This window comes from Cynara cardunculus (genome assembly GCF_001531365.2).
Source record: "Cynara cardunculus var. scolymus isolate 2C chromosome LG 10, CcrdV1, whole genome shotgun sequence".
NCBI lineage: Eukaryota > Viridiplantae > Streptophyta > Magnoliopsida > Asterales > Asteraceae > Cynara > Cynara cardunculus.
Window position 1 is genome coordinate 27,685,345 of NC_037537.1, and position 23,026 is coordinate 27,708,370.

The 23,026-nt window shown below is 33.1% G+C and overlaps 4 protein-coding genes and 1 pseudogene across 5 annotated transcripts; 4 read left to right on the forward strand and 1 right to left on the reverse strand.

Moving 5' to 3' along the window:
* The first annotated feature begins 1,928 nt into the window (after nucleotides 1–1,928).
* On the forward strand, nucleotides 1,929–3,095 carry LOC112520276 (flavonol sulfotransferase-like). Its single transcript, XM_025128583.1, has one exon. It carries the CDS (start codon nucleotides 1,929–1,931, stop codon nucleotides 2,982–2,984), a length of 1,056 nt encoding a protein of 351 aa, XP_024984351.1. The 3' UTR covers nucleotides 2,985–3,095.
* Nucleotides 3,096–4,806: 1,711 nt separating this feature from the next.
* Nucleotides 4,807–5,855, forward strand: LOC112520186 (annotated as a pseudogene).
* A 1,298-nt stretch (nucleotides 5,856–7,153) lies between these two features.
* LOC112520294 (exosome complex exonuclease RRP46 homolog) lies at nucleotides 7,154–13,010 on the forward strand. Of its 2 annotated transcripts, XM_025128612.1 has the most exons (9): nucleotides 7,154–7,173; nucleotides 7,259–7,371; nucleotides 9,240–9,353; nucleotides 9,753–9,853; nucleotides 10,896–10,916; nucleotides 11,247–11,319; nucleotides 11,401–11,468; nucleotides 11,667–11,799; nucleotides 12,482–13,010. In XM_025128612.1, the coding sequence occupies exons 2-9, from the start codon at nucleotides 7,266–7,268 to the stop codon at nucleotides 12,595–12,597; spliced, it is 732 nt and encodes a 243-aa protein (XP_024984380.1). In that variant the 5' UTR covers nucleotides 7,154–7,173; nucleotides 7,259–7,265; the 3' UTR covers nucleotides 12,598–13,010. The 2 variants fall into 2 exon arrangements, with proteins under 2 accessions (XP_024984380.1, XP_024984381.1); XM_025128613.1 differs by having other exon boundaries at nucleotides 7,165–7,371; nucleotides 12,426–12,593.
* A 1,279-nt stretch (nucleotides 13,011–14,289) lies between these two features.
* LOC112519644 (putative RING-H2 finger protein ATL12) lies at nucleotides 14,290–15,660 on the forward strand. The gene has a single exon (XM_025127861.1). It carries the CDS (start codon nucleotides 14,351–14,353, stop codon nucleotides 15,524–15,526), a length of 1,176 nt encoding a protein of 391 aa, XP_024983629.1. The 5' UTR covers nucleotides 14,290–14,350; the 3' UTR covers nucleotides 15,527–15,660.
* A 1,779-nt stretch (nucleotides 15,661–17,439) lies between these two features.
* On the reverse strand, nucleotides 17,440–22,992 carry LOC112519535 (ankyrin repeat-containing protein NPR4-like). Its single transcript, XM_025127722.1, has 3 exons — nucleotides 22,280–22,992; nucleotides 18,585–19,000; nucleotides 17,440–18,448 (listed from the first exon to the last, which is right to left on the reverse strand). Exons 1-3 carry the CDS (start codon nucleotides 22,770–22,772, stop codon nucleotides 17,543–17,545), a joined length of 1,815 nt encoding a protein of 604 aa, XP_024983490.1. The 5' UTR covers nucleotides 22,773–22,992; the 3' UTR covers nucleotides 17,440–17,542.
* Nucleotides 22,993–23,026: the final 34 nt, after the last annotated feature.

Sequence of the window (23,026 nt, forward strand, 5' to 3'; positions counted from 1 at the left end):
ATAAAAAATGGTTTTTAAGAATTTTTGTCAAATACTTTATAATATAGTATAGATAAAAATAAATATTTGACAAAAAATAGACCGATGGAAGCCTGGAACTCTGGGAGCCTGGAAAGCAGTATGGGCTCCATAGAATTCAATTTGAGAGGCTTAGAGGCCCATTTATTTTTGAATCTAAAATATCTAATTTTAATAAATAAATAATTCAATAAATTATTAAAAAAAAATTATAGTATTTAATTTAACCAAATGTTTGAAACTACCTTTTATAAACCGTCACAAATACTTGAAAAACGTCATAATAAATAATCTTAGAGAAGCTATCTGAAAAACGTCATAATTCTATACACCGTTGCATACATCACACAAGTAACAACGTATTATTTGTTTTCCACATCACCCTTTTTCTAGTTGTGTTCCTTTACGTGAACTAATTATAAGCCGTTTATAAATATCACAAAAAAAGCATGTTTAATTACGTTATTTATTACTTAATTAAAAACGATTAGCACTCATTTCCACTTTATATTTCTTGAGAATTAAGGGTTTTGGTGGTGAGTTGAAGAAACAAAAGAAGATCGAGCTAGGATGGGGATCATATCTACTATGATGTTGAAGGATACGATGATGATGTTTGTGATGTCATGGATGATGATGATGAAGATAGCATGGAGGATGATGATGATGATGGTATGGAGAGTGATTGGAAGGTGCGCAGTGGCTCGAGGACTTGAATGGTGGGAACGTTTAGAGTTGATGTTTCTCAAGTATGAAATGGAAAGCGTTAGTGAAACTTATGTCGATCCCTATGACTATTACTACAAGGCTAAGTTCCTCCAAACTATGTAAACTACCATTATACATACATACATACATACATACATACATACATACATACATACATTCACATGTGAAGGTTTGAACGGTGTCACGTGATTAAACCATTTTCATATATGAAACAATACACGTGAAACATACGAATTCAAGATTGTTTCACATATGAAACAAAACTTGCACGTATATACATTTCATATATGAACCGTAATACCACCTTGAATTTTAGTCCAAAATAAAACTTAATTATCGAATGATTGAGATTGGTTCCGACAGCTCTTGAATATATTTTGGTTCTCATTTGACAACCACTTTGTTTTTTTTTATATATACCATTCAATAACAACAACCATATTGTCTTTTGACGAATGCAACCGAAGCTACAAAGCCAAATGTGGCCTTTGTTCCACAATTCGACTAAATTAGCACATAAAATCAATTTAAAACGAATGCGACCCTACAATTCATATGCGAAATAAAGCGTGTAATTTACTTGTTGGATCAAATTATAAGGGGGTTGATTACCAAGCACTTGGCGGGTGAAGATCAAGAATCTTACCAGGTGAGAGGTGTGACAATAACCGAGGTTCTTACCCAGTAACTGAGGTAAGAGAAGTTACAAACAATCCAATTAATAACCGTGAATGTTATCCAACAAGATAAGTGAAGATAACACCTCTTATCAGTAAATAATTACCAGTTAAATATTTGATAAACAACCCCTAACAATATTTAAAAATTATCTTGATTTTAATATGTTAGATCAAGATCTCTGAAGATATGGGGAGTAATTGAGAAAATGACACCATACTAACTTTTAATAATTGAGAAAATGACACCATACTAACTTTTAATGGTTTCTATAACGAAAACTAAAGTATAATATTTTGACGAAAATATTCGACTGATTTTGTTATGAATAAAATAGTCTGAAATTTGAATATTTTAAAAAATCGTTTGTCGATTAATAATCATCTTTACGTACAAGAAGGTGTTAGTTATTAGAATTTGCTTCTATATATAGGGTACATTACGCACAAATGAGTTGCAAACTACCTACAAACATCTGAAGCTTTCTTTGGTTCTTGACGTTTATGATGCTTTCCCCTGTTGTCTTCCATTCACCTGTAGCGATCATCACAAAAGATGAAGAAGAAAAAGCAAGAAAAATAAAAATGTCAGAGATCATTGAGCGATATAAGGACAAAGTCTCAACTCTTCCGAAGCAGGAAAGTTGGATGAACAATCACGTGTACAAGTACCAAGGTTTCTGGTACCACCAAGGCTTTTGGTATCATTCGAATGCTAGCTTCTCAGTTGAAGCAATTATGGCCACACAAGACGATTTCAAAGCTAAGCCAACCGATGTTTTCTTGGCCAGTCATCCAAAATCTGGCACAACATGGCTTAAGGCCCTTGTGTTTGCCATTATGACTCGAACCAAGTTCAAAAGCGGGTTTTCTTCCAGTTCAACACATCCGTTGCTTACTATCAGCCCCCATGATTGTGTCCCTTTCATCGAGACCGAGTCTTTCTTGAACAACCCTGCTTACGCCAATGGCCTCATGGCGACCCATATTCCTTACAATTCATTGCCTGAATCTATCGTTAGCTCTAATTGTCGGATTGTTTATATATGTAGAAACCCTAAAGATGTGTTTGTTTCCTATTGGCACTTCATGAACAAGGTTAGAGATAATGCATCTGCTTCGATAAAATTGAAGGATGTATTTGAGATGTTTAGCAGTGGCATTTCCCCAGTTGGACCTTTTTGGGACCATGTGATTGGGTACCGTAAAGCAAGCCTTGAACGACCAGATAAGGTTTTATTCTTAAACTATGAGGAACTGCAGAAAGATGCAAATAACGAGGTTAAGAAATTAGCCAAGTTCGTAGGTTATCCTTTTACAGAAGAGGAGGAAGCCACTGGAAGAGTGGAAGAGCTGATAAATTTATGCAGTTTTGAGAAATTAAAGGAGGCGAATAAGGCAAATAAGGATGGAGATGAGACATCTAATGTTTTATCCAATGAATTCTTTTTCAGAAAGGGTAAAGTTGGAGATTCCGTTAATTATCTTACGACGGAAATGATCCAAATTTTGGATGAAATCACAAAAGAAAAGTACGATGGCTTAGACATCTCATTTTAAGTGAACGAACAAGCTACTTCAACTCGTTATTTATGGATGATGGTTCGTTTTACCTGTTTCAGCACACGTTTCTTTGTTTGGTCATCTGTTTCTAATTATCTTTTGTAAAATTTCTTATAATAAATGCTTTTGTATTGGAGATTTCTCATTTGATTAGGTAGGATATATCTGTTACTACACTATATATGTGCTTAGATATGTATTGATGATATATCATAGAGGATGCTCTCTGAAATATAAAAACAAGAATGCTTACACATATGCGTAAGCATTCTTGTTTTTATATTGCATAAGGATTCCACTATAATCTGGTATATAGTGGAATCTGTTAAGATTCTTGTTTTTTTTGGTCAAAGACTAATCTTTATACATCTGTATAAGCCTTCTGCTTAAGGACAGACTTAAAATTGAATATGAATCATAAAATGGAAAAATGGTGGGTCCTTTCAAAACTAAAAAACACAAGTCCAATCATACAATAAGGTCCCGTTTGGTTTACAATAATGAAGTGGATTTAGGGGGATTTGAACCACTTCAAATTTATTCGAATCTCATGTTTGGTTTGTTGTATTGTCCGGATTTGAAATGATATGACTTAATTGGAATCCTACAAACATAAGATTTTGAAATCTTTAGGGGGTGCTCGGAATTTCACGGGATTTCGTAGAATTGTATGAAATAAAGTTTTGAATTAAAAACATTTGTTTTGTAATAATTGATTAGTAAAAATGTAGTTTAATTATTTATAATTTTTTATAAACTGTTTATAAATAATGGAATTCAATTTCATTCCAAATCCTATAAACCAAACATACCATTGATTTCAAATTCCTTCAAATCCAAATCCCTCCATTAAATTCAAATCCCTAAAAAACAATCTTACAAACCAAACGAACCCTAAAAACATTTTTAATAATAAAATAACATATGATTCAAGATCATTGATAGAAAATGCATTCAAGAACAAAAAATATTTATGCCAAATATTTATTATTATATTAATGTATTAAATCGTTAATCTATATATAATTAGAAAAATCGAATAAAATATTAGGTCTGCTTTATTGACCTCCAAATATAGAGGCCAACTTTTTGGATCTCCATTTTTTTTAGTGTTTTATTATTTTGTTGAAGATGAAAACACTTCTACATCACTCGCCACATTAGCATGATAATCGGTTAATGTTTCAATCAGTTATCCGATTACTTAAATGTTTAAAACTTTAAATCTTAAATAACAAAATGGAAGTTTTAAAAATATGTTACCTAAAATAAAACTCAAGTTAAATTTCCATTATTTTTTCATAGAATTTTGATGCTTCCTAATAGATATCTGACAAAAATCATTCATGAGTATGGGTGGAGAATATGGGATCCACAGAATTGGCCCAGGGACGTCATGGAGAGGCTTAGCTGCAACATAGAAAAATTCAACCATTTATTTCCTATTTTATAAAATAAGAATCCATGATAAATATAAAAACCAGATATTATTTCATATGATTTTTTTAATTTAAAATTAAAATTTAATTTATTGATTATCATTTTAGTTATTTTATAATGTGTTTGTTTCATATGTATTCTAATTTTTTTTGCTGTATTTTTTGTTTCACAAACACATAAAAAACGTTCACCTTGTCGATTAATAATCACCATTGCATACAAGAAGGTGCTAGCTATTATTGTTTCCTTCTATATATATATATATATATATATATATATATATATATATATATATATATATATATAGTACATCACACACGAATGAGTTTCAAACTACCTACAAACGTCTGAAGCTTTCTTTGATTCCTGACGGTTGATAATGTTCTCCCCTATTGTCTTTTATTCACCTGTAGCGAATGTCACAAAAGATGAAGAAAAATCAAGAAAAGAAAAAATGTCAGAGATCATCGAGCGGTATAAGGAGAAAGTGTCAACTCTTCCGATGCAGGAAAGTTGGATGAATATTCACGTGTATAAGTACCAAGGTTTCTGGTACCACCAAGGCTTTTGGTATCATTCGAATGCTAGCTTCTTAGTTGAAGCAATTATGGCCACACAAGACGATTTGAAAGCTAAACCAACAGATGTTTTCTTGGCCAGTCATCCAAAATTTGGCACAACATGGCTTAAGGCTCTTGTGTTTGCCATTATGAACCGAACCAAGTTCAAAAACGGTTTTGCTTATAGTTCAACACATCCATTACTCACTATCAGCCCTCGTGATTGTGTCCCTTTCATCGAGACCGAGTCTTTCTTGAACAACCCTTCTCATGCCAATGGCCTCATGGCGACCCATATTCCTTACAATTCATTGCCCGAGTCCATCGTCAATTCTGGTTGTCGGATTGTTTATATATGTAGAAACCCTAAAGATGTGTTTGTTTCCTTCTGGCACTTCATGAACAAGTTGAAAGATAATGCATCTGCTTCAATAAAACTGAAGGATGCATTTGAGATGTTTAGTAGTGGCATTACCCCAAATGGACCTTTTTGGGATCATGTGATTGGGTACCGTAAAGCAAGCCTTGAACGACCAGATATGGTTTTGTTCTTGAACTACGAGGAAATGCATAAGCATGCAAATATCGAGGTTAAGAATTTGGCAAGTTCATAGATTATCCTTTTACAGAAGAAGAGGACGCTACAGGAGAAGTGGAAGAGATAATAAAACTATGTAGTTTTGATAAATTAATGGAGGTTAACAAGGCAAATAAGGACATAGATGAGACATCTGATATTATATCTGATGAAGTCTATTTCATAAAGGGTACAGTTGGAGATTCTATTAATCATCTTACTACTGAAATGATCCAGATGTTGGATAAAATCACAAAAGAGAAATACGATGGTTTGGATATCTCAATTTAAGTTACTGAACAAGCTATGCACTTCAACTCATTGTTTATGGATTCAATACTTTTCTATGCATGTGGATGGTTTGTTTTATTCAATTTGGTTTACATTTCTTTGTTTTATCATCTGTTTATAACTATCTTTTGTGAAACTCTATAATAAATGTATTGGACAAAATACACAAAATAACAATCTATTTTCATAAAATTTTATATTATAGCATTATACTTCCAGTTTTTCTTATTGCAGCAATGTACTTTCAAACTAATTTTTATTATAAAGCTTCACTTTGAAAAATTTACTCATTATTGCATTAAGTAACCTTTTGATTTAAATTTACCAATTATAACAGGTTTCTATGCCACCTTATTGTCCAAGTAGGCTGTCCACATGTACTATAGTGATGTGACTTTCTTATTAGAACATTATACTTTCAAAATTATTTTATTATAATATCTACTAGTTCTTATTAAACAATTTACTTTTAATTTTAATATTTAGATATTTTACATGTTATTTAACAAAAATATTAAATGAATTTAAAAAAATTCTAAATTATACATTAACATACCAATATTAATAAAACTAGTAGAAGACAACTTATCTCGCTAATATTTAAAAAAAATGTGTTTTTTTTTTTAAAAAGAAAAATAAGAATTGTTCATTTTTTACCAACAAAATATTATCTTTAACGAATATATTATATTTGTTTAAAAACTTTTACTTGACGTATAAATATATTAAATTAATTAGATTTTTTTGAATTATTTATTAATTTAACAATATTAAAAAAATTGTAGAACACAATTTTTTGTTAATATTTTAGAGAAAACTTTAAAAGATATGTATTTTTTTGAACAACATAAAATAAGAAATGTTACCTTTTTTACAAACAAAATATATCTAAAAAATAATGTAGCATATTTATTTAAGAAATATTTTATTTTAGAATATTTAATTTGTATGCAACTTAATAACAAAAAATCAAAAAAATTAAATATTTTTTTAAATCATAACAATAAAAAATGAAAATCATTAATAGTAATTTGAAATAGGTTTTTATTTTTATTTTAATTAAGTTATCAAAATTATATGTCATTCATATTACCTCATTAAAGCTACACAAGCAATAAAAAATTAAGGAGTTAACCGGTTTAAAAAATAACAAATTACTCATTATTATAAATGATAGATTTTTTAAAATAGACCGACATATAAAAAATAATTTAAAAGTACGCTATTCTAATTATTTATAAAATAATATAAAAATAATACAAGACTGGTTACTGAAACTATGTATTTCATTTAGCTGAAAATCCCTTGAAGATATCTGGTAAGCATAAACCCTAAACCCTAAAGTTAACAATCATCCCATTGTTACCCAACTGGAAATTTACATTCTTGTTTGGCAATTCAAGGGCGATTATGGCAGTTGATAGAGCGGATGGGCGGACCCCTAATCAACGAAGACCGGTGGCTTGTACTCGAGGCATACTCCACCGTGCTCATGGCTCCGCTAGCTGGGCTCAAGGTCCTACTTCTACTCTCTCTTATTTCTCCTTAAGTTCTGCAATTTTGTTTTACTTTCCAAAGTTCACTAAGATTCTGAGTATATGTTTTTAGGGTTGATTCGATCCAAATATTGGGGTTTTACCCCAAATCGGATTCTTATTCTGCAACAATTTTTAGTTTTTTTTTTTTTTTTTTTTTTTTCCATTCTTCTATAGCGGAAGGAGACACTCCCTTTCGTTTCAAATATAGAAGAGGTACACTTAAGATTTTTGTATGTCAGATGGGTTGCTTCTCAAATTCAAATCGATACCCATTTTTTGACTCTCTTCAGAAATGAGTCTAACTACATTGGCCTTCGCCAAAATACTATAATTAGTGATGTTGGTGATATAATTGAAGGAGGTTGTCTATGAAATATTTCTGTGTTTATTCTATTTACATTTTTATGTTCCTCCTGAGAGAAGATAAATATTGTTTCTGGTATTGCCATTTTAATTGGTTTTATGGTAAGAACTTGCTAGCAATGAGTAAAAACTATGACCCTCCAAGAAAATTGAATGCTACATGCTTCAATTTAGTGTTATTATACTCTTAGCTCTTGGTGATTGAAGCTTTTTTTATGAGTATAATACTTGATATCTTTCTATGATATGTTGAGGGTGCTACTCTGGTGAAATGGAAGGTCTTGTGAAATACTAAAGCTGGCTGTCTTGGAAATTTTGGTCGTTTGGCCGAAGTTGGAATGCTGTTATAATTATGTATTTCTGCAGTAGTTAGGCATCAGTGTAGATCGTGCTCGTTGGAACAATGTGCTCAATTACCCTTTCAGACTAGGTCGTATGTCTCTCTAGCTTAGAATGTCATACGATGGCTCTCTTGCCTGTAGCATACAGAATTTCTACTAAGATCATAGATTTATCTATGCTTTTATAGCCTATTGCTTCATTAAAATCTGAAGACAAACTTCCTCGAGTAAGATTTGGTTAAGTGCTTTCGAATATCTTTTTTTTGGCTAGAGTATAAGGAACTTACTTATGACGCTAACTGTATATAGTAATTTAATGTTTGCACCATATAGTGCAGTATTGCAGCGAGGTTTTTTGATAAAAAGGATGAGCTATGCTCTTTCTGGGTCTTCATGCTAGCAATTTATTTGGACGGAAGTAGAAAGATAATACAATCTTGAAAATTCTTGATCTGAATATTTCTGAATCAGAAATCTGTTGTGATTGTGGCATCTCAACTACGGTGGAGAACTTCTGGCAAAATTTGTTCTCACATTAGTTGGACGACATTTTAATGCTTTCTTCATCCCATGAGAAGTGTGATGACTGACTCTACACAGAGTTTGGTAGAAACATTTTAATTTTAATCAAATGCGTTAGAATATGTTTCAATGATGATAAAATAGGAGAATCTTATGGGACCGAAATAAATATCATCAATAATGTACATAATTACCCTGAACAAGTAGGTAAATTTTTCATGAATTATTTCAAGAAAGGAAGTGCAATTAAGTTTCTTGATTTGGAGTTATTCATTTATATGACTAATTCAAGAGACCTTATTGTAAACACTTGTAATGGGCTCATTTGCCACTCTTAAAAAAGTTGTCTCATCTCCTTTGCCCACACGAGAGACTTCTATGCCAGCCGGGAATAACGGCTCTGCTGTCAAATCAAGTGACATACACTCATTTGCTCAGGGGTTTTCCGTATCCATCTCTGTGGAGATTCCCTTATCATAAGACATTGTCGCCTTCACAGCACTGGACTAGATTACCAAGATTGAGTGTTGGCCGGAAAGTCTTAGGTTCCTGGTTGTTTTTTTCTTCTTTCCTTGAATTCCTTTTGATAGTGTCAAATGATGTTTCTTATCTGGTATTAGGTGACACAAAGGTGATTGCTGCTGTTTATGGACCGAAAGCTGGAACTAGGAAAAATGAGAACCCAGAAAAAGCATGTATTGAAGTCATTTGGAAGCCAAAAACCGGGCAGAGTGGTGAGTTGTTTTTAAAGTTGTATCTGCAATGTTTATTGATGTTTTTCTCATTTATTTTGCGGTCTTAGTTCCCAAATAAAAAACTTACTACTACTATTGTGAGTTGTTTTTCAAAGTTGTATCTACTATTGTTTGTGATTGATTGTTAAATACTAATATAAATAACTTGTTGAAAGCTCCAGTCATCATCTTTCTTTTTGTAAGGCACTGTTTGTTGACATCTGCAATTCACCGTAGAAATTTGGATTTCTTTTAGCCGTAATTCTTGTTCTGTAATTTAATACTGTTTCAAGTTTGCACCTATGCATGCTATTTGTCGCATACCTGCTGGTTATGATGGAATTCTAAAGTGCATTTATGACCATGCTATGCGTTATTTGGGTCTCCTTTGATGATTAGGGAAACCGGAGAGGGAGTATGAGATGGTACTGAAGAAGACATTGCAGAGCATCTGCCTTTTGAATGTTCATCCTAATACCACAACATCAATTGTAATTCAGGTATGTTTGTCAACATGCATAAAACAAGCAACGGGTTGTCAAAATTTAGGGGTGTTGATTCATAACTCTTACGTCCCGTTTTGGCTGCGGGATTGGATTGGATTTGAAGGGATTTGGAATTGAATTCCATTTCAATCTCATGTTTGGTTGGAAGGATTTTCTGGATTTGAAATCCCACAAACATAGGATTTTGAAATCCTTCGGGGGTGCTTGGTATTTCACGGCATTTCGTAGGATTGTATGTAATTATGTTTTAAAAGTGTTAAAAACATTTGTTTTGTTAATCGATTAATAAAAATGTAATTTATTTATTTTTGTAATTATTTATAATTTATTTTTCCATTCCAAATCCTATAAACCAAACATACCAAAGATTCCAAATCCTTCCAAATCCAAATCCAAATCCCTCAAAACCATTCCATCAAACCAAACGTGTCCTTAGGGTTATTGTATTGCCAATGTTGCTTTCCCATTTACTTGCTATGCTTACACATCTTGAAGCAACCTGGAATATTAGATGAAATTTGAATTTTATCAATTTGGGTTTACATGAAATCTTGTTTATCTCTCTATGTTGTTCCAACACTTGCTTGTGGCTTTTGGTTGCCACTTATATATATGAGGTACTTAAAATGCCTGGTCATTGCCTTTGTAGTTTCTATTGCTACATGGACATACATAGACATATGCATGTAATCCATATTGTTCTGTGAGTGTGTTTGGATGTGGATCCGGTGATCTTAGTAAAGGTGCTTTAGATGCACGCTGTTCCAAGTTAATGCCAGATAAAAAGGATTTGGGGTTTTTTTGCTTGTGTATGTATGTTATAGTTATGAACCTGTGCAACTTTTATGTTAAATAAAATATTCATGGATCTTGCAACTTATAAGGCGCAAGTGCTTATCTATCTTATCTAATGCTGTTGGCTTCTTTACATTTAGATGGTTTTTCATTACTATTATCTTAAAGTTTATGCTTGGTAGCTTTTTGATTTTGGGACGGGTGAATGATGATCGCCATGGCTGTTATCCTCTCATTGCAGGTTGTCAATGATGATGGTGCTGTATCCTTCATAGTTGTACGCCACACTTCATTACCGTAATTCCTTACTGCTTATGCTAGTAAACTTTTGTTATGCATCATAGAAACATGATTTACAGACGATTGTGTTGAAGTTTTTTTATTTTTCTTTGTTTTTTATTGTTATCGATTCAACTATGTTTTTGCAAGATCACTGATTTGAGTCACAGAAACAACATCTTTACAAAAGGTCGAGCGAAAGGCTGCATACAAGGACTTCTTTCCTAACCCTTGCAAAACCAAAGATCCCTTGGTGCATTGGCTCTGTTCTGTTAAATTGAACCGTTTGTGATGTTTCTTGACGATTTTTTAGCTTCTTCCCTGTGCAATAAATGCAGCCTGTGCTGCTCTTGTAGATGCCGGGATTCCTTTAAAGCATCTTGCTGGTAAGATAAATTTATGCCTAAGTTCCGTAATTCTGTTTACTGCATATTTTCGATTTCCTGACTCTTTTACTGGTTTTGTAGTTGCAATATGTTGTTGTATGGCTGAAGGTGGACATATTTTACTCGACCCCAGCAAAATAGAAGAACAGGTTAGTGTCATTTATGTTATACATCTATAAAAATTCTTTTTCTTTCCTGATCATGGCTGCAGTTACGTGATTCTTTTCTTTTCCATTATTTGGGATAGTTCATCAATCTTTTCTCTTTATTTGCAGTGAACTTCACTTTAGGCACTGATATTTTTGATGCAAAATAACTTTTTATTAGCTTTTGACCTTCAATTGCAGAAAGTAAAGGCATTTGTGTATTTGGTTTTCCCAAACTCGATGGTTTCTGTGCTTCCGCAAGGATCATTAAGACTGGGAGGTGAGCTAATGGAACATGGGATTATTACATCCGTCACGCACGGCATGATGGCAGGTACCATTCAATCTTGCCTCTTTATTATTGTTTCCGTGGAAATATATACTCAGATGTGTTAGTCTTGTCAAATACGAGTGATGCGACACAAACAAGATACAAATTTAGTACTGCGAACAAGATACGTGTAATGCCATAATCTGTGTAATGTCTTATTGGGGCAAACAAGTTACAAATTTGGTGGTACAAGAAGCACCTTGGAACCCTCTTCTCACGGAGAGTAATCTAATAGGGTTCCACATAATTACATATGGTATCAAAGCCAAGGTCTAACAATCTTAAGGGACTCGACACTCTAGGGCAAGCTGTTCTCGTCTAGCCCCCTCTTGACACTGGGTTAATCCTTTGGAGGGGGCGTGTTAGAGTTGAAGTGGCAAATCTTTGTATATAGCTTTTTCCTCTCATTTGGCAAGCAAATGTAGCTTAATTCAGGGAAACAATGGTTCTACTTTTAGGGGTTGAGAGCAGGTTTGTGTACATCTCAAGCGCTGACTCTATTTTCGAGTGGAATATACTGGGTTCATTTGGTTTTGATTGTTTATGTGGCTTGCAAGTCAAAAACCTTTGATCTCCTTACAAAAAGAAGCAATCTTTGGTTGTTGGTCTATTCATCCTTTGTTTTACAGGATGGAAAAAAAAGATTTATGTCGCTGAAACATATGTTTACTCGTGTTTTGCACAGTGGATGATTACTTCAGCTGTCTGAAGCTGGGACGTGCTGCTGCAGCCGAGCTGTCTGATCTCCTTAGAAGCAGCCTGAAGTTGAAAGCTGGGAACGACCCATCAAAAGCTGGTTGACCATATCGATTACGAGCATAATATTACTGAATCTCAAAATTATGAAGTCAAATGACACCGTTTCTTGGCTTTTGCCCTGCTGGATAGATGATCATGTGGAAATCCCATGATCTTGATGGTTTTGTTTTACAAAGAGTAGATGAATCGAAACAATCCGATCGAGTAGGAAGCATTATCCGGTTCAAACCATGAGAATGCTTTGGCTATTGTACAACTCTTTTACGTTTATAGTTACGAGGATTGGTCTGAGTTTTATGTAGCGTTTTGGATCAACTTTGTGGTTTCGTCTCTGAATCTTCCCTGGTTTTGGTGGAAATGAAACCGAATTCCGAAATTTGGGTCATTTTGTGTAATTTTCGAAAACTTGAGTCATTTTGTGGTAGGTTTCAAATCAAATGGATCACTTTTTGTAATTATTCCTTTAATAAAACATTTAATTATATTCAACTTAGATGCCAAAACTGAATTGATATCTTTAGTTGATGTGTTTCTATAAATCGAATATTTTAATTATTTTCGGGACCATCATGATTCATACGTATACGAACCTTTCGTTGTCATGATTGATTTAGAAACTTCGAATTGATAAAGGAAAATGTTCAACACCGTTTTAACGTAAATCATGTTTTTGATTTGTGACGGAATGTATCATGAAATCGTTAGGTTTGATTTGGTCGTAAATCTTTATATACTTTGTTTCTTACTAAATCAAGTAATTAGATACGAAAATTATATATATATATATAGACTTGGGATCATGTAAGACCAATGGTTTTTCGTGAGACCCGTAAGACCAATTCTCAACCTTTGGATTAGATCTATAATCGTCAGATCTGAACATTCATAAACGCCACGAGACTTCTTAATAATTACAAAATTGCCACCGTGCAACTTTAGACCATTAGATCATTAGCTTATAAAGTTGATCAATGAATATAAATTGGTCTTACGGGTCTCACGAAAAACCTTTGGTCTTACGTGAACCCAACCCTATATATATATATATATATATATATATATATATATATATATATATATATATATATATATATATATATATATATATATATATATATATTATAATAATAATATTATGACCAAAAATGAAAATTATAAAATACGGAATTCAATTATTGGCATTTAAAACGTCTTCCATTTGTTGAAAACGATAAAAATACATTTTATGGATGCGATTGGTGATATAAAAGACGAGCAAAGTGAGACAAATAAAGGCGGCCAAATAATAAAACAAACGATAAGAAGCCACTCACACATCAACCATACATACAACTACATATATGTTTATATATACACAGAAAAAGGGCAACCTTATCGATCGACATTCTAAGGATATGATATATATATAGAGAGAGTTGGGGCCATGTGAAACCAATAGTTTTTTGTAAGATCAATTTATGTCTATTGATCAACTTTATAAGCTAATGATCTAATGGTTTAAAGTTGTACGATGACAATTTTATGATTATTGAGAAATCTCGTGGCAATTTTGTGATTATGAATATATTTGTACATAATATAATATGAAACAAGATTAATTCTGAACGTTTTTATGATTTTTAATTGACTAATATGCCCCTTCTCTCTTAATTTGTATATAATTCCATTTAATTATAATTTCTTGAAAGAGACCAATAATACAACATTTTGAATTCAATTGATATAATTAAGGAACTCACCAACACCATTTGCAAAACTTGACAAACACCACACTCAAAAACTCCAAATCCATTGGATGAATCACATAAAATCGATCAAAACCCCCTTTTTCATCGTCGTCTTCTTCATCTTGTTCGTTTTCGATGCTTTTGCGCAACCAAATTCAACCCATTCTGCTCCCGATATCGTGCATCCTGTGCATTCCAGCGTTGTTATCATCATCGGCATCCTATGCGCTGTGTTTTCTTTAACCTTTCTCATACTCGCGTGTTTGAAATTCTGCAACTCGGATGAAACTACTCTCCAACCCGCTCACGGGATTCTTAGCTCGAGATCACGGTTTTCTGGAATCGACAAGAAAACAATCGAATCTTTACCCTTTTTCCGATTCTCATCTCTTAAAGGATCGAAAGAAGGGCTAGAATGTGTCGTGTGCTTGTCGAAATTCGAAGATTCCGAGGTTTTAAGGTTGTTGCCTAGGTGTAGGCACGCATTTCATATGAATTGTATCGATAAATGGCTCGAAAGTCACTCGAGTTGCCCTCTTTGTCGGTATAAATTCGATGTGTCGGATGTCACGAATATCGTTTGCACGAATAGTTTGCGGTATCCTCAAGACGACGGTTTGAATAATCTTGAAATCTTCGTTAGAAGGGAGCACGACGGGTCTTCTAGATCCTCGAGGTTTAGTATCGGAAATAGTTTTAGGAAATTCATGAAGAGTCCGAAAGAAGACGTCTTGATTCAATACGGCGATCGAAGATTATTGGATAAGTTCAAACATAGGATAATTGTATCCGATATTGTTGGCAAGAGCCGATGGAGCGATGTGAATTCCTCCGACTTAATGTTGTTGAACTCGAAGATGCTTAACGAGGTGTCGAGCAAGCGTTTTTCGCCTTCGAGCAGTGGGAGAATCGAAATAGATATTGAACAGGTAACAAAGTTTAAGGAGGATATGGGAAGACGAAGGTTGTACGACTTGAAGGTCGGTAAAACCGCGGATAGCGGCGAAACGTCGATTTCGAATTCGCAATTTCCGAGGCTCACGAAAGACGAGGAGTCCGAAGGCATGGAGAAAAGATCGATGTCAGAGATTACAAACGTGTCGAGATTTAGAGAAAGTAGAAGTTCATATTGGACGAGTAGTCAGAAAGACGAGCGGTTACAGAGCGTATGGTTGCCGATGGCGAAACGGACCATTCAATGGTTCACAAACCGGGAGCGAAATTCCTTCGAATCGAGAACTTGACGATGCCCGAAGCTCGTAGCGGCCTGATTGGGTTTTATCGTTCGATATTTCATTTTACGTGCTCAATTTATACCGTGTGATTAGAAACACAAACGTGATAAATGTCTCTAATTTGCTTCTTGTGAAAAAAAAAATATGAAAATGGAAAATGAAATAATAACTAAAATAAATAGTATATAGTTATTGTGAATAACACCTCTAATTTAATTACAAATTTGCCACGTCATCTTTGCTTATATATTTATGGACGATATTTCTATAATTTTTTTTAAATTATATAATATTTATATATGAATAAATAGAACAAATAAACTAATACACCTTTCTCTTCTTATATTTGGTGAGGTTTGAACCTTTGACCTTCTAAGAGGCCAATGGGTCATATACCGCTAGGCCAAAGACCTTTTGTATGATATTTCTGTATTCATGAACAAGTGAAAAGACGTTTTTGATGAATTTCAAAATTTTGTCAGTTTATATAACGCAATCAATTGTGAAATGAAACTAAAAATACAATGTCTTGGATGATTTTTTTAATTGGCCAGTTTACAACACGAAAACTAAATATAATTAATACATGCATATGTTTGATGGTCGGTTCGATTCAGACCGCTCATAAAAACACTTATACCGCAAGTCAGACTGAACCAAACGGTTTGACTATTTTTAAAACTGGACCGTCAAATTGCTCAAACCACCAAAAGTAATTTGATTTAACTTAGTTCAACCGGTTTAAGCGATCCAACGGTTTTTTTAACACCTCTATTTTTATTTTCAATTAACTATACTTTAAAATATTTTTAATAAAGAAATTTGATGTGAACCATAATTATTTTTATAGTGAATTTTCGCTTTTGGTCCCTATAGCTTGCTCAAATATTGATTTATCTCTACTAACAATTGTTGATTGACGGTATTAATTTCAGGAACCTTTAATCTTATTAAAATTAAAAAGTTAAAGACTATCGGTATAAATAGTTCGTCTTAGAGACTAAGGGGCCATTAACCAAACGCTTACTAAGTTACATTACCTTACCTGGATGAATAAGATAAGGACAAAAAATCTTACCCGGTAAGAACGATACAAGGACAATGAGTCTTATCCGGTAAATGAGAGCGACAACTCTTACCACGGTAAATGCTTGCTAGGGAAATTATTGCATACGATATCGTTTTGGTGGACTAAAATCTTACCCGGTAAGTAAATAATAGTGTTAAATTTTACCGTTAAACACTTGACGTATAAGTGTTTGGTAAACGACTCTTAAATCTAAAATTTTGAGCAAACCACATGACCACCGGCTAGGAGTGCTCAAAAATCCGACCAACCTGATCAACCCAACTCAATCCAACACGAAATAACTCAACACGAAGCAACCCGATATCTAATCGAGTTGTAAAATTGTCAAACCGCAGGTATTGGGTTGATATTGGGTTACTATTATTTGAACCCAACCCAACCCGATGAACTCGATATCCTTTTATTTCTTGGATTTAATATGATTGTTGAATTTGTATTAATATATACATTAGATAATTACACTATCATGTATGCTCTTCATATATATGTAATTGAGAAAATTAACTGAATGTGATATACGTAAAAAGTATGGATAAGTTGTACCAAATGATAGGTGATGAAAAAGAAACTATGAGTAGAGAAATAAACATATTCTAGATTAGAAGAATATTTTAATGTACCAAAGTATCAACCCGACCAACCCGTACGGGTTGGGTTGCACTTTGGTTCGGGTTGGATTGAGTTAAGATTTTTCAAACCGCAAACATTAGGTTAGGTTGTTCAAATGTCTTCAACCCGATCAACCCAACCCGTGAACACCCCTACCATCGGCTATGTTTCCATTTTATATGATGTGTTTTCACGTGAATAACATAAAATCAATATAGAAACAGTAGATTTTGCATAACTGCTATTTATATACAACAATTACAGAAATAACTACTACGAACTCGTACAAAATATCAAGATATTAAGTAAACGATAAAAATGGTGGATCAGTAAACATGATAACCATGATCAGAACTATCAATATCCGAGTTACTAGAAGATTCACGACTATAATTCTTAACAAAATGCAGTTCATCAACGCGACTATTGACGCTACCATTCGGCGATCCAGCCTTCATCTTCTTCTTCTCGTTTCTTCTCCGCCATTCTTGTTTTCTCGACCACTGTTTCACCAACAAAACGCTTAACCCTGAAAGCACCACCAGCATGCATCCAACCCCAATCACCATCAATTCAATCGTCACCCACCGTGATCCTGAACCTTCCGGCAAAATGGTCCAAATTCCGGCAATAAAGGCCGACGCCATGAACATGGTCGACACCCACATGATTTTATGTGTAGCTACCAACACTCTCATCATCGATTTCCTTCGAAAGGGAATCACACTCACAAGAACATTAACGATTCCTAAAGATAAGAACAATGCCATAATGTTGCAGACAAGAAACACCTTAAACGGAGATTTTGTTCCCATTGTTGCCTTGCCGGAATCTTGATGAAATCCTCCGGGAGGGTTTAATCCGGCTGAGAACGTGACGGTTGCTATTAGAACTGCGACGACTGTTATGGTGTTTCTAGCGTTTCGGAGGCCTTCGTTTTGAAGTTCGATTTGTTTCGACCGTTTCCTTTTGTAACGACGGTAGTGTTGAGTTGGAGAGTCGATGTTATTGTGTTGTTTTCTTGAACGTGTGATCATAAAATGGTGTTCTTGGATATCTCGAGAGGTTCGAGGCAATTGGTGGCATGTTTTTGCTCCATGTTCTAAGAGGGCTGGAACGATTTGGAGAGCAGCGGAGTTGCTGCCATCGGATTCGACAACATCGAGAGCTGTATGGCCTTTACGATTGATCGCATTTACATCCACTCCACGTTTAAGTAGATATGTCACCACCTGTGTAAGTAAATATCAGATACAACTCAATAACTATAAAAAGGGAAGGATTAACACAGCGGCAGATTCAAGATTTAAAGGCTCATAAAGTCGTCCGACATGTGTGGTAATAATTTAAAAAGAGGTAGATAATTACCGTAGTGAGTTTTGCGACTGTTGCTAAGTGTAACACGGTGTTTCCATCATTGTCTTGAACGTTGATGAGCTCAGTGACATTGAGGGTTTCCATTAAGTACCTTAAAGCGTCAAACTGGTTGTACTTAACTGCCAAATGAAGAACGGTTTCGCCATGGCTGGTGACAATATCAACCGATTCACGGCTCGAGGAGGTTATCTCACCGATGATTCCGACTCTCCCTTTCATGGATGCCCAATGTAGAGGTGTCCAACCATTGTGATCTTGGAGGCAAGATAGGTCTTGATCCAAATCTAGAAGCTCCCTTATTGTATCTATTTGGCCTTTGCTACAAGCCAAATGCAAAGGGGAGTATCCTTGTGAAGTAGCTTTTCTTGCAAACTCTTGCCTCACCTTGATTATTTCCTTCACTATTTCTACAAATAGACCAAATCAGATCTAAAAATATTGAAATAAGTTTATAAGACGTTTTTCGAGCATTTTAAGAAGTTTTTTACAACATTACTTGAAAATGAAATATCGTATCAATTATTTTATAAAACATTTTTGAAAAGTGTCATATATATATATATATATATATATTTATATATATATTAACACATACTTTTATAAGACATTTGTGTTTATACGACATTTTTTTAATTATATTTAACTGATTTATTCTTGTACACCATAAACGACATGCATCTTGTAGAGATAATTTAAATTCTTATAATAAAATGCATTCTTGTATGATAGGTTAGATTATTATTTCAATAAATATTATATTATTAAAGTCTTAATAGACGACAAATAGGGGACTTCATAAGTCTAAGTAAACGCATAAGGTCATGTTTTTGGTTTTTATGTGATAGTGGTGATTAATCGATTAAGACAAAATATCTCATTAAAAAAAAAAAAAGCAAGCAGGAAATTAAAGCTTAATAGCGTGTGAATGGAATAAGTCGTCGACTCGTACCCATGCGCCAATAATTGCCATATCACGACTTATACCTATATATGTTTAGAATTATTAATAATTATGATTTAAACATTCCACAATAGGATTAGATTCACGTGAGACCAAGAGTTTTTCGTGAGACCCGTAAGACCAATTTATGTTCATTGATCAACTTTATAAGTTAATGATCTAATGATCTAAATTGCACAGTGGCAATTTTGTGATTATTGAGAAGTCTCGTGGCATTTATGAATGTTTAGATTTTCATATTGTAGATTTAATCCAAGGGTTAAGAATTGGTCTTACGGGTCTCACGAAAAACCATTGGTCTTGCATGATCCCAAGTCCACATAGGGTTGGGTTCACGTGAGACCAGCTTGTTTTTGTGAGACCCGTGAGACCACATTTTTACACTTGAAACTTCACAGCAAAAACACTGTGAAGGTTAAAAAAAGTCGAACATTCACAACAAAAATACTGTGAAGGTTAAAAAAATCACTTTCACAGCATTTGGCTGTGAAGTTTCAAGTGTAAAAATGTGGTCTCATGGGTCTCACGAAAACAAGCTGGTCTCACATGATCTCAAGTCCACACACACACACACACACACACACACACATATATATATATATAGGGAGAGAGAATTAAATTAGAACAAGCTCAAAGTCGTGTGGATTACATATGATTTTATGCGATTTTAGTGTAAAATCAGTTGTGATTTGATTGTTTTTTTGTTTTTTTATTTTGTTATGTTGTTCTCATATGAACTTGAATATATTTATACTATATTATAAAACATTTTATAAAAAACTCTTAACAACCATTTTTTATGGATCAAATATTGTTTATTGATGCACATTACTTAAAATTCAAGATTACAAGTAAATTATCTATAAGTACAACTTATTGAAACTTCATTTTAAATTCGTGTAACTAACAAGAGATAAATATAATTAAATACATGAGAAACATCTCATTTTGAATATAAAAAATCTAAAATATAATTAGGACAATTAGTGAGTTCTAACATAACACTTAATTATTATAGTTGTAAAAGATTGTATATTAAAACGAAAATAGATTACTTTGTTATTAAATCTAAATTAAATTATAATAAAAAAATTAAATTAAAGAAACTATACAAAAAACGTGAACTTTTAAATAGTTAATTTGATACTAATATCGATATATTTTTTCAAATTTTTATGAGATATTAGAATTTATATTTTATTCAAACATAAAAACATTATTACCGCTTTATCAAAACTATATAAAACCGTGTTATAATATTAACAGAGATAAAAAATAAAAATCCTTCTAGTGTATATATATATATATATATATATATATATATATATATATATATATATATATAAACTTACAATTTTATTCAAATTTTTATTGACATTTTGAATTTACAGGTAACACATGTTATATTTAAGGGTTTTTAATTGTAGTGAATAAAAACATACTAACATTCAAATGCTCAAAAACAACATATAAAGTTATGATATTTAATATTCAATATATTAAAAATAAAAAACTAATAAATCAATAAATAAGTTGGGATCATGGTACTACCTTGATATGGGACTTCCCATACCATTACCAACCAAGGTTTCATAAATTGGTACGGTATGGTACTACCACCCAAGTATAATTGATACAGATTAAATCGGTATCTATTTAATTGGTACGATTGATACATTTGTTGATCGTTTTGGTTTGATACAAAGTTGTCACCCCTACTAATTACTTATTTGACTAATTCAGTTTGTGGTTATATTATATTGTTAATATTCTAATATTTAATTGCATTAGATATTTATAGAGTAAACTCTAATTTTGGTCCTTGAGCTTTAGTGAAATCTTTAAAAGTGGGATATGAACTTTGATATGTATGGAAATCGTTCTTGTTATTTTCATTTTGCTCTAAAAGTGGTCCCTGATCACTAATCCTATTAATAATCTCGGTTAGAGTGAGGGATTATTTAGTCTTTTTTTTACCTATTTTCATAAATATCTTTTTAAAAAATTGATATATTGTTTTTTAAATTTATATATTAATTTAAATTTAAATTTTTTTAATTTATACATTAATTGATANTATATAAACTTACAAATATAAGATATGTTTTAATTATGGAGGTTTAGCGATTGTTTGATTGTATTTCATTAAATCACGTATGAATAATATGTCTATATGGATTAATCTAGCTATCTATATAGTTTGGAAAAGTTCTTGTTTGAAATAGTTTTTACAGATGAAATAACCCTTTTTTTTAATTAAAAAGGGTTTCAACTTTTTACATAAAGCTCTTTCTTACAAACTTATTGAGTAATTTATTTTTTATATTCACTACGAAACAATTAATTATAATTGATCAAATATACTATGAATTTCATTAATCTCAATAAATTCTTAACAAATAATTAAGCCTTTACATTAATCATGCATTATTCTGATTTTGTTCCATTAGTTTTATAAACTTCTAAATTGTCAAAGAGTGAATGTATTCATTCAAGATAAAAGTTTTTTGTGTCGATTAATATGTCTGTATTATTATAAAAGTTTTTATTTGGTAGGGTTTTTTAACAGGAAGGAGACAGATTTAGAAAAAAAAAACAACTTAACTTTTTGTATAAAGCTTCCCTCTAAAAACTTATTGAACAAGTTATTTTGTCAAAAAATCATATAATAAACTCTGAATCTCATAAGCTTGTTACACTGGTAACAAATAGAAGCTAATAATACCTGTGTGTCCAGCAGCAGCAGCAACATGGATAGAACAAACAAAAGCATCGAGTTCATGCATCAGAAGCCATTGAAACTCTATCAAATGCTTCACCACTTCCATCCTCCCTCTCTCACACGCCACAAAAAACACACTCTCACCTCTGCAATTCACTTTTCCGACCACCCCTTCATCCACCGCTATTAACACCTTCATCATCTCCACCTGACCTTCTCTGCAAGCCTCATGCAACGGCGTCTCCAGGTCCACGTTCTCCGCCAAAACCATTTCCGGACACAATCTCAATATCTCCGAAGCCAATTCAAGGTGCCCGAATCGAGCCGCTAAGTGTAACACAGTGTTCAAAGACTCCAGCACTCTCTCTGTGATCAGGGTTTCGTTTTCTCGAACGAGTTTGAGGAAGGTGATGAGATCACCCTTTAGAACAGACTCGTAGAGGAGACGGTTCATGGTGGTTTTATATTGAGGTTGTGTGGAGTAAGCAGTAAGCATTCAACAATGGCGGATGAGGGTTTAAATATGACATTTGCTGAAGGTTTTATGAAGAAGATGATGGAAGTAGGGTTGTCTTCCGCTATGTGTATTTCCTGGAAATGTTGCCTTTGGAAATTAAGGGAAACGCGGTGGTTTTGGTGGCGTCAGTGTTTGCTTTTTCCAGAGTTGTTTTGGTTAATTGCAGAGGGATGATGGTACCAAAGAGTTGTAATTCATGCATAAAGCATTGTACTTTAATATGGATTGTGATG